The sequence below is a fragment of the Mercurialis annua genome, linkage group LG2 (assembly GCF_937616625.2).
Source record: "Mercurialis annua linkage group LG2, ddMerAnnu1.2, whole genome shotgun sequence".
NCBI lineage: Eukaryota > Viridiplantae > Streptophyta > Magnoliopsida > Malpighiales > Euphorbiaceae > Mercurialis > Mercurialis annua.
The window spans coordinates 54010067-54022844 of NC_065571.1; the positions used below are offsets into that span (position 1 = coordinate 54010067).

Here is a 12778-nt window from a genome sequence, read left to right on the forward strand (position 1 = left end):
TTGTCTTACGGTGGTGTTACATTGAACATACTACTAACTAAAACACGAGTGCACCGTACAGTCGCTTACCGCCATTTTGGTAAGCTAATAGTAATCTTCTCGTTGTGGATATGGTAGAAGAGACCGACAATGATATTGGCTTTTGACACGTCGGACACATGCAGATATGAAGACCGATTGACCGCATCATCCCGCCCTTACAAATTTCACACACGAACATCTAACGGTTTACAGCTTTTATTTATAATTTTATTTTATCTAAGTAGAGCTAGACTTTCATTTATTTTAAAATAGTAAGTTAGGTATAAAATTAATAGTCATCACTAAAAATCAACTCAAATTTGTATAAATTAACTAAATCCCTTTATGTTTTAAAAATTAAAAAATCTAATCAAATTCGATATATCTCTTTTTGATATGATTATAACAATCTAAAATTTAATTTTAACTTTTAATCATTTTATAAAAAATTATAAATTTTGAAAATATAAAAATATTTTAAATTTTTTGAAAATTGTTATACATCTATAAAAAAATTAATTTATAAATAATGTGAAGTGAAAATTATTATATTAGAAGAGTTTGATAAAAAAATAATTTTTGGATTTATGATAAATGTATATATAATTTTTTTATTATTATTTTCATTAAATTTAGTTAAAATAGTATATTTATCTGTCATTCATATTCACTCGACTTTAAATTTATTTAAATACAATTTTTTAATTATATTTATCCAAAATTGGTAATTTTTTAAATAAACTTTATAATTTACTTATTTAATCATATCATATAACATGTTTAAAAACTGCCCATGCATATAAATTTAAAATTTGAAATATATTATCAAGATAAATTTAATAATATAATTTAATTTTATCACTTCAAAATATGTTATTTTTTCATAACATCACAATAATTTTTTTTTAAATTTGAATTTACCAGATCATTTATAGAGTAAATTAATTATATTATAAGATTTTATTAAACTAATAATAAAAATATAATATCAAAATCTAAATATATTTATTATTATTTTATCATTATTTTAATTAAGTGTTATGATGTGACTGATTTAATATGCAAATGACTTGTTAAACCCATTTTATTTTAAAAAATTTAAATAGTATAAGTATATTTTTATATTTTTATTTATTTTATAAAAAAATGATTCAGCACTGAGTTTGATTAAAAATATTAATTTGAATATGGGATAGTTTTATAAAAAAAATTAAAGAGCTTTGTTGTTCTATTTCCGGATTAGCCAGGCAAACCTATAAAAAGTAAAAACAACAACTAAACGTGGCAACCATCGATCCTCGTCTTTCATTCGGTGAACACACAGTGTCGCTCTCTCATTTCCTACTGCCATTATCAAGTCCCCGTATATATACATTGACCTGCTCTCTTTTTAATATGCAACAAATCCCCATTTCAATCTTTAAAAACAACATACAAACGTAGATATGGTAGCTCCTCATGGAATTTCTCATGGCGGTAGCAGTGTAAGAGACTATTCTTCATCGCTTACAACTACTCAGTTCTTGCAGAAACCCTTTCAAGAATCAAGAAACCAAGTTCAAGAGAAGGATGAAGATGATGATGATAGTAATAAGTTTACAGAGTCTGTTATTACCGTTAAAGAAGTTCTTGATGATGATGATGATGATTCAAATTCAAGAATAGTAACAGTCAAAGAAGAAGAAGATGATTATGAAGAGTATATTACTGGTGATTTTGACGATGAGAGGTTTAGTTTTGATAGCAATGTTATCAATGGCGGATCATCGTCGTCGTCTTCTCCGAGTGATGTAGAAAATTTGCCTAAACCAATAGAGGGTTTGCATGAGAATAGTCCGCCACCTTTTTTAAAGAAAACTTACGAGATGGTAGAGGATCCTCGCACTGATTTCACTATTTCCTGGAATAAAACTCTTAATGGTTTTATTGTTTGGGACCCTCTTGAATTTTCTAAACATCTTCTTCCTAAATATTTCAAGCACTGTAATTTCTCCAGCTTCGTTCGTCAGCTCAACACCTATGTAAGTGTCTTGCACTCTCTTATAGTAGTTCTTAGTGTATAGATTTATAATTCTATTGTGGGTTTTGTATGTTATGTGGTGTAAATTCTTCTCATTTGATTTCAGGGGTTTAGAAAGATTGATCCAGACAGATGGGAATTCGCACACGAAGGGTTCCAGGGCGGTAAAAAGCATTTGCTCAAGAGCATTAAGAGAAGGAGTAGGCATAGCAGTAAGCAGCAAGGATCAAGAATTGGCGCTACTACTGCTGGTGGTGATTCTGCAAAACTTGATTTGGAAGCTGAACTTGAAAATTTGAAGAATGATGGAGATTTGTTGAGAGTTGAAATGCTCAAACTCAAACAACATCAGGAGGATTCGGATAATCGGCTCAGCAATGTTGAACAGCGCATTCGATTTGCAGAGTGCAAGCAATTGCAGATGTTTTATTTCCTTGCTAAAGCATCTAAGAACCGCAACTTTATTCGGAATCTTATGCATAAGAGAAATCAACAAAGGGAGCTAGAAGGGAGTAATAAGTTTATCAAGAAAAGAAGAATGCTTTCAGGTCAAGCTCAAACCCGAGTCCCAGAAATCTCGGCCGATGCAAGCCGAAGTGTGGATTGCAGAAATCAGGCTCAGGAACAATTGGCAACAATGCAAACTGAACTTACTGCTCAGATACTGAAAGATGAAGAAGGGATCAATAATCTGTTCGAGGCTCCTTTGGCTGATGAGTTTTGCAGTGAAGAACACAAGGTGAATGTGATGTGTGGTACAGATGATCAACAGTCTGTTTATGATATAATGTCAGAGAATTTATTGGATGATAATGTGATTTCTGATCAAAATCTAAATGATGAAGATCACTTGGATATTAATGACTCTAAATTTTACCTTGAATTGGAGGACTTGATTGGAAAGCCAAGAACTTGGAGAGGATATGGAACTCATGAGGTCGTTGAGCAAGCTGGTTGTGTTTGATCCAATGGTATATCATAGCCTTTTGACAGTAGAATACATAGTTCACGACTGTATATATCAAACATGTTATAGTAATCTTCTTTATTGCATCAAACATATACTAGTTGATCATATTCTATGTAGTTGATCATGGATGAGTGATAGAGAATGAAGAAAATTAAGACTTACCACCTCTGTCACAGAGTTACCATTACATCGAACCACACCTATTGATTAAGAAGATGAAGAAGATGAAATGATATACCTATCGAACTCTTGTTTATCCTCATTAAATGCGTTACTTAGAAGATTTTGAAGTTCCATGTATCTTTGTTTCTTCGTGTATCGTTCTTCTTCAGTATCATTTTCTATATACCCCAGCTGCGATAGATCTTCATCTATGATCCTATTCAGTACCTCCGAGCACCGAGGGAAAAACCGTTTCCCTAGTTCCACTGTTCACATGAGGAATCCGTCAACATTAACCGTAACTATCAGATGTCTAAAGCACTGAAAATGAAAACACTGAAATGAAAAATGGTGAAAATATTAAATTACTGAGTTTCATAAGCTTTCCTGAAAACGGGATCACTGCAACATGGGGCTCGATAAATCTCCGTACAATATAAGTTTTCACTACTAGAGCAGTTTTACACATTATCTCAAGCTTTGAAATATATTTGAGGTGAGTTTTAATGAAATTCTTGGTGTTCAAGGTAATGCAGAAAAAATCTAATTCTGCAGTTCTATAAAAAAGTAAATGCATACCGGTTTTCGAGAGTGCTCTCATCCTCTTCAAATGCTCCTCTTGAATAAAAAAAGGTGCCTCATTCAAGTCCACAGTAATCCTCTGCACGCCGGCAGAGATCTTAGACCTGACATTTGTTAGTGTGAATTCATATGTGCCATCCACATGAGCAATATCCATTGCAACTTTTGCTTCCATGGGAAATATAAGTTTTGCCAGTCCAACTGATATGAAATATCCATATATCAGAATCATCAAGACTTAAACATAGATAATTGAAACATTTGTTCACGAGAGAACACGACAAAGAACATTTTGTTTCTGTATACAGTTACGCGAAAAGCTCTCTCTCTCTCTATTCAAAATAAACAAGTAGGAGTACGGGGAGAAGATTAATATTCTTCTGCTTGAACCAGTGAAACTGAAAGCAAAGGACTGTGACTAGAGATATGCTTCTTATAGCAGCAATGCAACGTGGCATGGGATTTAAAAGAACAAACACTTACGGCAGGTCTGTGAGAGTATTTTGAACCAGCTTAACTGAACTAAGACTTGGTGTAAAATCCATAGAATAGCAAAAACATTAATTCCAGATGCATCATGTAATTTTGTCTTAAGAATTCAAGTTAAGTTCTCCATAATCTGTTCCATCTCTGTTAATAGGTGGTTCAGTACTATTAGATGAATAGAAGGCAGGTTTCAAAATACGAGAATAATTTCATTTTTACCTAAACATGAGCAAATAATAAGAAGATTGCAGATAATTTCTTCTAGTCATGAAGCAGGATGTATAATTTTCATGCTGACCATATAAAACAGAAGATTCCAACTATATTGCAATATTAGTTCAGAAACCAAAATCTAAGGCAAGGGCTTCCAGGTCAACTAGATGCAGTCATTATACTTAGCTTATTCCTTTTCTCTGAAAACTAAAAACTAACTAAACGATACGAACTAGTTGTTTGATCTAGCGGCAGTGTTTATTTAAGCTACTATCCTGCTATTGGCCGAATTCATACAGCCAGCTATATGCTATGAATGGTCAACGACAGCATAATGCTTCAGAAACTGAGGAATACATATAAATGCAACAAACCAAAAGTCACCTCTATTTTCAAGGTATAGTAATTTCATCCTCAGGTCATCACCAGCCATTGCAAGAGAAAGAGAAGCCTCTCCGAGCAACGGATCTCTTCTTTCTGCTTGCTCCAGTATCTCGATGCATAATCTTTCTTTAGGAGAAGCTTTTCCTTCCTCAATAGACTTATAGTAGTCAACAGCTCTAGTAAGCTGCTTTAAAATTTGAAGTGCTTTTCTACCATCTGAAGTGAGATCCGATGGCCGAGCTCCCTTTGTCAAGAGAGAGACTATAATCTTAGGCTCTTTCCTCATTGCAGCCACATGAAGCACAGAGTAGCCCCTTGAGTTTCTACTGTTAACATTAGCAATTCCAAGATCAAGAAGCTCTGCTGTAGTCTTTGCGTCACAGTATGCAACAGCATAATGGAGTGCGTGTGCATCATCCAGATTAGTATGCGCTCCTTTCAGCAGCATTCTAACTAATTCAACATCATCCGCGTCCAAGGCTCGAAGAATTCTCTTTACGTGTTTATCAGGATAACTAGTACTTTCAGGTGTATTTAAGCCGAGTTCTAGGCGAGAATCAGTTATTTGCTTTACAATATGTTGGGACAAGGCCTTATCAAGAGTTACAACATCGGCATCGGATTTCACAATTATCTCAATACTTCTAGTCAACAATCTTTCGCAAGCTTTACCACAGATATCTGCAATCGATAGAACTGTCAATACGTCATCAACTGCAACCTTGTCAAGAATGTCTATAAGGCGCCTCTGCAATTGAGCAAGAAAAGGATAACAAAGAACAACAAAGAACAATTCAGACAAGAAATTAACCAAATATAGGAAAGTGCTATCTCAGCTCATGATTAGCTATGTTGCACATAAACTTTGCAAATTCTACGTTTCGGCATTACATTTCATTTTCAGAAAGGCTTCTAATTCTCCAAAACTCTATACTTATAACATATTCTTGTAAAAAAATATCCTTTCACTGTTTCTCATTTCAGCATTTTTCCATTTCTGTGTTTTTGATTCCGTGCTACATAGATGATCTGAAACTGAGAAGACTTCGATTTTTTATTGTTATTATTATTTTCTTGTTGATCTCCAACAGAATATTACTGCTCTATATGGGTATGTAGTTAGGCATTGTTTTATCACCATGAACCCAGACAAAATCCAGGATCTTTGATTCATCCCCAGGAAAATCAATTAGCAAAAACCGGTAAGTTGGGTAGAGGGAAAGAAAAATGGCAACTCTAGTATAATAAAGGCAGATAAAAAAGGTTAGCTATCAATAAACTAACATGAAGGGTGATGGATGAATTAGTTTACTCTGAACAGCAGACAAGACTAGGCTAGCTATTCAATTTACTTGAATCAATCAAATGTTTAATTTCGATCCTAGAAGCATGTTTGTGCTAGAGATGCTTTTGACTAAACGAAAAGGAACACTGCCTAGTCTAAATTGGCTGCATACTTTAATGCAATCCAAAACATTTACTTTGCCACCCATTTAAAGATTAAATATAAAAATCAAAAGGTAGACTATAACAAATTTAAAACTTGGGTGTGAAGTACACAAAATATGACTTAACTTTTACCTGATAAAGAGTCACTAACTCAGGCACCTGAAATACACAAGATGCATAAAGCACCTCCATCATGAAATGAACAGCGGGTCTACAGGCAACGTGGGAGCAATCTTCATCGACACAAACACCTTTGGATCGAATCACATCTATTGATTCAGAAGAAATAGAAGAAGAACAAGAAGAAGAAGAATTGTTGGACCTTTCAGACTCTTGATTATCCTCATTACTTAGAAGGTCTTGAAGTTCCATATATCTTTGTTTCTTCTTGTGTCGTTCTTCTTCAGTACCATTTTCTATATACGCCAGCTCTGGTAATCCATCCCCGTCCATTATCCTATTCAGTACCTCTGAGCACGGAGCGAAAAACCGTTTCCCTAGTTTCTCTGTTCACAACATTAATCATATATATCAAATGTCTAAAGCACTAGAGCATACAATGCATAAGCAAAGTGATCTAAATTTTGCATAGAAACCCCAGGATAAAAGTTTTCACCTATGTTGCACGGAACGGAAACAAACAAAAAAAACTCGAAATGGAAAACAGTGAAGCAATATTTTGTATAAAATTTAAAGACCATGTTCGGTTCGTGGAATATGTGCAAACTACAACACTTTGGCTGTGTTTGTTTCATGATATTACTTGGAATAAAAAAAATAGTCATTGTATACGGAATAGTTATTTCACTCCGTATCTATTCCATGAAACAATCACAGCCAAAGTGTTATTGTTTCAGAATTACATTTCAATGTAGGACCCGAACAAATTTTCATGCAATATAAGTTTTCACTACTTGAGAAACGTTTTTACCGTAATCGGACCGGTAATTGAAGCTTTGAAGTTTATGCAAAAAAATCACCTCTATTCTTCAGGTATAATAATTTCATGTTCAGGTAATGACCAACCATTTCACGAGAAAGAGAAGCCTCTCCATACAATGGATCTCCTCTGTCTGCTTGCTCAGCGTTTCCTAAGGAGAGATGGATTTGGTGGTGCAGGAGATTAGGATCATACGTGGCTGATAAAGCATCTTCAAGCTGATCGGATTCTCTTTTTCTTGAGGGTAGCTGATCAGATTCTTGATCATCGCTTTGTTGTTGGGTATCGTCAGTTAAATTGACGGATGTTTGAGAGTTTGAGGAGGCTTCTGTAGAGTAGGAAGAGGATTCATCTCGATGTGAAACTAGTTCAAACACCCACTTCATTTTCACTTCGGCAGCTGGATATGAGTTACTGTCTGACTGAAGGCACTGATTAGCCCTTGGAGAGTTAATTTATTTGTCTGTTTGCTTGAAAAGTAAACGAAGGCCATTAGAAGTTGCCATTACCGTATATATACCGTTGCTAAGTTGACCCTCCATTTTTTAAAAAGATGCTGAATGCACTTAATACTTCTAAAAGCGGCTCAAATAAACTCATTCTTATAACGCTACTAGAACAAACCTCAAGTTTTACTAGTATGGAACTAGACATGGGGTCCTGAACATGAGGTGGTTTAAATATGCGTCCATATATGAAAGGTTTCAACATTATGTCGGAGCAACTTTCTACCTATTCAAGCTACTTGAGATTTACTCTGCCATATGTTTTAAATCAACTCGATTAATATATCTAGTCGAGTAACGCAGTCCCAACCGGGAAGTAAATCATATTCTTTCAACACAAGAACAGCGAAACAACAAATGCATTAAAGATTCCTCATGTCCAAATTAATACATGAACATACTTTATGAAGTCAGGAAAGCAAGAACCTCCCATGTAGGCAACCGTTGATGAAAAGATCTCCATATAAGCATTTTTTTTTTGCCAAAGATAATGATTTCATTCATAGATGAAAATTCGACTACAAGAGTCTCAATTCTAACCGCAATAAACGGATTAGAAATTACAGAAAATTAGGGTTACTCGACAACAATTGTGTCACCCAAAATCAAACTCCACAAAAACTAGATCTAAAAATAAACCTAGCTAAAGTGGGCAATTTACAAATATAAAATTACAACAAAAATAATAAAAACTTTAAATCTATAACAAATCTAAGGAAATATCATTTAAGTCATAAAATTAATTTGTAAACTAATCTTCCAAAGGAGATGTTAGAAATTCCGAACTTCAACGAAACACCCCTTCTGGCCGATTTCTAGACGAAGGACCACCAAGTGATTTTGTAGTGCGAAAACACCGGAGTAGTAAATCTTACATAGCTCACTATGAAGAGAAGAAGAAAATTCATAAAGGGTAGAAATCAACATGGCAAAAATTATTACAATAATAGATAATAGATGGTAAAAATACCATTTATTTAGAATAGATGTAGAGAAAATAGAGGGTAGGGAGATGATTTTGACAAAAAATTAGCCAAAGTCACCTCCCCAAGACATGAGCGGCGCTGGTTGTTGTTAGGGTTAGGAGAAATGTTAGAGAGAAGGAGCTGGGCTGTTTTTATATCCCTAGCTTCAATGCGAGGTATCCCATATAAGCATTGGAAATATGTTCATTTGACAGAAATGTTTCCAATATAGCCTTTGACCGAGATTACCCCATTTCGATTATACCGCCACAAAAGTCAGGTTGTATATGGTTGGCAACGGGGTTGATAGAATGTTAAGTACATCATAGGTATAAACAATTGTCGAAGTAGACCTTCATTCCAGTTATACGAATTGGCATTAAGTAACCCAGAGACAAACTGAGGCACTTGCTCTAGAAGATCACCAGCTTGTAACCGAGGCAAAAACAGAATGATTTATTGGATGATGATGTGATTTCTGATCAAGATCCAGTTGACGAAGGCTAAGATATTAGTGACTCTAAATTTTACCTTGAATAGGAGGACTTGATTGGAAAGCCAGAAACTTTGGGCGCATAGTAATCTTTATTGCATCAAACATGTAATAGTTATGAAACTACTGAATGTACAGTTCTTCAGTTTGAATCTCAGGCAGGGATGATTTTATTATCTTCATAGTAATACTCTCTATTATGTATCATTCACACAGTCTATTTATAAACCTTAAACGAATTATAAAAAATATATCAACATAACCATCTCATTAGTTGCTAGAAAAGTAAAGTACGAAGCTGCGGGGTATTTTTAATATTAACAGAACATCCAATTATATTGAAGAGTAAGAGAACCCTTATATTATACACGAAACAGAGAGTGAAATAAGACTTACTACCTCCGTCCCAGACTTTACCATTAGATCGAACCACATCTATTGATTAAGAAGACGACGACGATGAAATGTTAGACCTGTCGAACTCTCGTTTATCCTCATTAAATGCTTTACGTATAAGGTTTTGAGGTTCCACAAATCTTTGTTTCATCTGGCATTGTTCATCATCAGCATCATTTCCTACATCCACCAGCTGCGATAAGTCCTCCGCGTCCATGATCCTATTCAGTATCTTTGAGCACTGAGGGAAAAAACGCTGTACTAGTTCCACTGTTCACACGAGGATTCATCAACATAAATCCTAAATATCAAACATCTAAAGCACTAGAGCATATAATGCATACGCAAAGTGATCAGAATTTTGCATAGGAAAACCATGACAACGTTTTCACCTATGTTGCATGGAAATTGAAACAAAAAATGCTAAAATGGGGAACTGTGAAACAATACTATTCTTTACTGGAATAGGTTATAAATAGAAAGTTACGGAGTTTCATAAGTGTTTTTGGAAACAGACATACTGAAATGTAGGACTTGGATAAATTCCTGTGCAATATAATTTTTCACTACTTGAACAATTTTTACCTATATCTGACTAGTAATTCAAGCTTTGAAACTTATCTGAGGCAAGTTTTAAGGAAATTCTTGGTGTTCAAGAGAACGAAAAGATATAATCAAATTCCGTAGATGTTTATTTGAGTAAATGCACACCTGTTCTCGAGAGTGCTCTCATCCTACTCAGATGCTCCTCTTGAATTATAAAAGGTACCTCATTCAAGTCCAAAGTCGGCCTCTGCACATCAGCAGAGATCGTAGTCTTGAAGCTTGTTAATGGAAATTCATATGTGCCATCCAGTTGAGCAATATCCATTGCAATTTTTGCTTCCATGGGAAATAAATGTTTTGCTAGTCCAACTGATAGAAAATAGTCATATATCAGAATCATCAAGACTAAAAATAGAGAGCTGGTACATTATTGACGGAAGAACACGAGAAAGAACAATTTGTTTCTATAAACAGTTACGCCAGAAGCTCTTTCTCTTCGAAATTAAGTAGAATTACAGGGCAAATGAACTCGAGAGAGAATTCTTATAGCAGCAATGCAACAAGGCACAAAATTTGAAATAACAAACACCGATCACATGTCCGTGAGATTATTTTGAACCAGCTTAACTGAACTAAGACTGAGTTTAAAATTTATAGGGGACATATAAATATATCCAGTAGCCAAAAAAAGTTTTTCAAGATGCCTAATGTAACTTTTTTGTCAAAACATTATCCAGATAGTTAAGTTCTGCATAATCAACTCTAATCTATTCCATATCTTATATTAGGCGCTCGAGTACTGTTAGTCTATTAGATGTATAAGATCAAATCCAAATGCGAGAACATTTTCATACTAGTCAAATGTAAGCATATATTTACAGAGAAGCACTACTGATGGTTAATTAAATACTATAAGTTTACAGTTACTGAACTTACCAACGTTTCATTTTCATTTGTTACAGTTTGATAGCCCTACTCATTTTTGCAACAACATTAGGTTACCCGATATTTGACCAATTTTTACCTATATGGTAGAAAATGGTGTGGTTATACGATTTAATATTTTTCACATAACTATCAATCCATGCCTAAAATGCTCTCCAATTGTTGTAAAAATGATAGCTAAGTTACCAAAATGAAACAAGTAAAACATTGCCTAACCGTAAAAAGGCTTCAATAACAGCAAAACTATTTAGAGATATAGACTTGTAAAACATTACATATAAAATGCAAGTATGATATTTGTAGCGATTTAATTCCAATATATAAACGTCGCAGAAATCACCTCTGTTTTCAAGGTATAATAATAGAAGCATCAGTTCATCATCAGTCAGTGGAAGAGAAAGAGAAGGCTCTGCGTGCAATGGATCTGCTTGCTCCAGAATATCTATCCATAATCTTTTCTGAGGAGAAGCGTTTCCTAAGTAGTGCCGGGGATTGGGATCATAAGTGGCTGATAAAGCATCTTCAAGCTCCTCGGATTCTCTTTTTCTTTTGCTTGAGGGTGGCAGATCGGATTTTTGATCGTCGCTTTGTTGTTGGGTATCGTCGGTTAAATCGAGGGATGTTTCTGAGTTTGAGGAGGTTTCTGTAGAGTAGGCAGAGGATTCATCTCGATGTGAAACTAGTTCAAATACCCACTTCATTTTGACAACTCATTAGCAATTGGAAACTTTAATTATTTGTCTCTCTTCTTCAAAAATAAACGAAAGTCATTACAACTTCGAAGTTGCCGTCACCTTGTATCAGCAGCTTTTAATTTTAAATGTTTTGAAAAGCGGACCGGACCGGCCGGTCGGACCGGGTTAACCGGAAACCGGCCAGCAATCCGGTCCGATTATATGTTAAAATCCAAAAAGTATAAAAACCGCTTCTAACCGGATTAAACCGGAAAAATCCGGTTTTTAAAAAAAATCAGTTAAACCCGGTTTTTGGAATATCTTTCAAATCAGCGTTCAAATTCACAACTTTTCCTTACACATCCTGACACCCATACCCACGTGATTACTTTTTCCTCCATTTCACTGACACATGTACATATATTTTATCTTTCTTTTTCTTCTAACACACTCAACTCTTCTTTTTTTAGTATCTTTCTTTATTTAGCATAATTAATTACTATACAATATACATACTTTTAGAAACTTAAATATTAATTATATATGGCTATATTTTATATAAAATAATTATTTAAATATAATATCATATTTTCTATAGAATTTATACTATCTTTAATTTTTAATTTAGTAAATATTATTATAAAAATTTAATAATTTTTTTCCTATCCTACATAGCATTTACTCTACATAATGTTGAAAATTATTCAACTATAATTATATTTTTCACAATTAAATTTAAATAAATAAATTTTACTTTAATTTTTAATTTAGCAAGCATTTATTATAAAAATTGAAAATTATTTATTTTCTATCCTACTTGACATTTATTCTACATATTTTTAGAAATTATTCACCTATAATTTTAGTTTACACAATAAAATTTAATAAATATTTTTATTTAAATATATCATCATATTTTTTATTACTAAAAGTTTAAATCACATATGTCTTTAGTTTAAATAATTTATATTTATTAAAATTTAAAAATCCGATCCAACCCGGTTGAACCGATTGAACCATGAACCC

At 33.8% G+C, this 12778-nt stretch overlaps 2 protein-coding genes across 2 annotated transcripts; one reads left to right on the forward strand and one right to left on the reverse strand.

Annotated features, from left to right (window-relative positions):
• The first annotated feature begins 1466 nt into the window (after nucleotides 1-1466).
• On the forward strand, nucleotides 1467-3005 carry LOC130015056 (heat stress transcription factor A-2-like). Its single transcript, XM_056104488.1, has 2 exons — nucleotides 1467-2042; nucleotides 2148-3005. Exons 1-2 carry the CDS (start codon nucleotides 1467-1469, stop codon nucleotides 3003-3005), a joined length of 1434 nt encoding a protein of 477 aa, XP_055960463.1.
• LOC126667636 (BTB/POZ domain and ankyrin repeat-containing protein NPR1-like) lies at nucleotides 2545-11875 on the reverse strand. The gene is made up of 9 exons (XM_050360648.2): nucleotides 11419-11875; nucleotides 10299-10502; nucleotides 7268-9857; nucleotides 6420-6793; nucleotides 4839-5586; nucleotides 3753-3956; nucleotides 3250-3439; nucleotides 2919-3053; nucleotides 2545-2814 (listed from the first exon to the last, which is right to left on the reverse strand). Exons 3-8 carry the CDS (start codon nucleotides 7611-7613, stop codon nucleotides 2972-2974), a joined length of 1944 nt encoding a protein of 647 aa, XP_050216605.1. The 5' UTR covers nucleotides 7614-9857; nucleotides 10299-10502; nucleotides 11419-11875; the 3' UTR covers nucleotides 2545-2814; nucleotides 2919-2971.
• Nucleotides 11876-12778: the final 903 nt, after the last annotated feature.

Excerpts from the sequence above, each read along its gene's own strand:
- LOC130015056 (XM_056104488.1), top strand. The coding sequence starts at position 1,467 with ATGGTAGCTCCTCATGGAATTTCTCATGGCGGTAGCAGTGTAAGAGAC. Across the intron at positions 2,043-2,147 it reads TTCGTCAGCTCAACACCTAT|GGGTTTAGAAAGATTGATCC; the intron begins GTAAGTGTCTTG and ends ATTTGATTTCAG.
- LOC126667636 (XM_050360648.2), bottom strand. The coding sequence starts at position 7,613 with ATGAAGTGGGTGTTTGAACTAGTTTCACATCGAGATGAATCCTCTTCC. Across the intron at positions 6,794-7,267 it reads ATTATACCTGAAGAATAGAG|AGAAACTAGGGAAACGGTTT; the intron begins GTGATTTTTTTG and ends TGTTGTGAACAG. Across the intron at positions 5,587-6,419 it reads AGTTAGTGACTCTTTATCAG|AGGCGCCTTATAGACATTCT; the intron begins GTAAAAGTTAAG and ends GCTCAATTGCAG.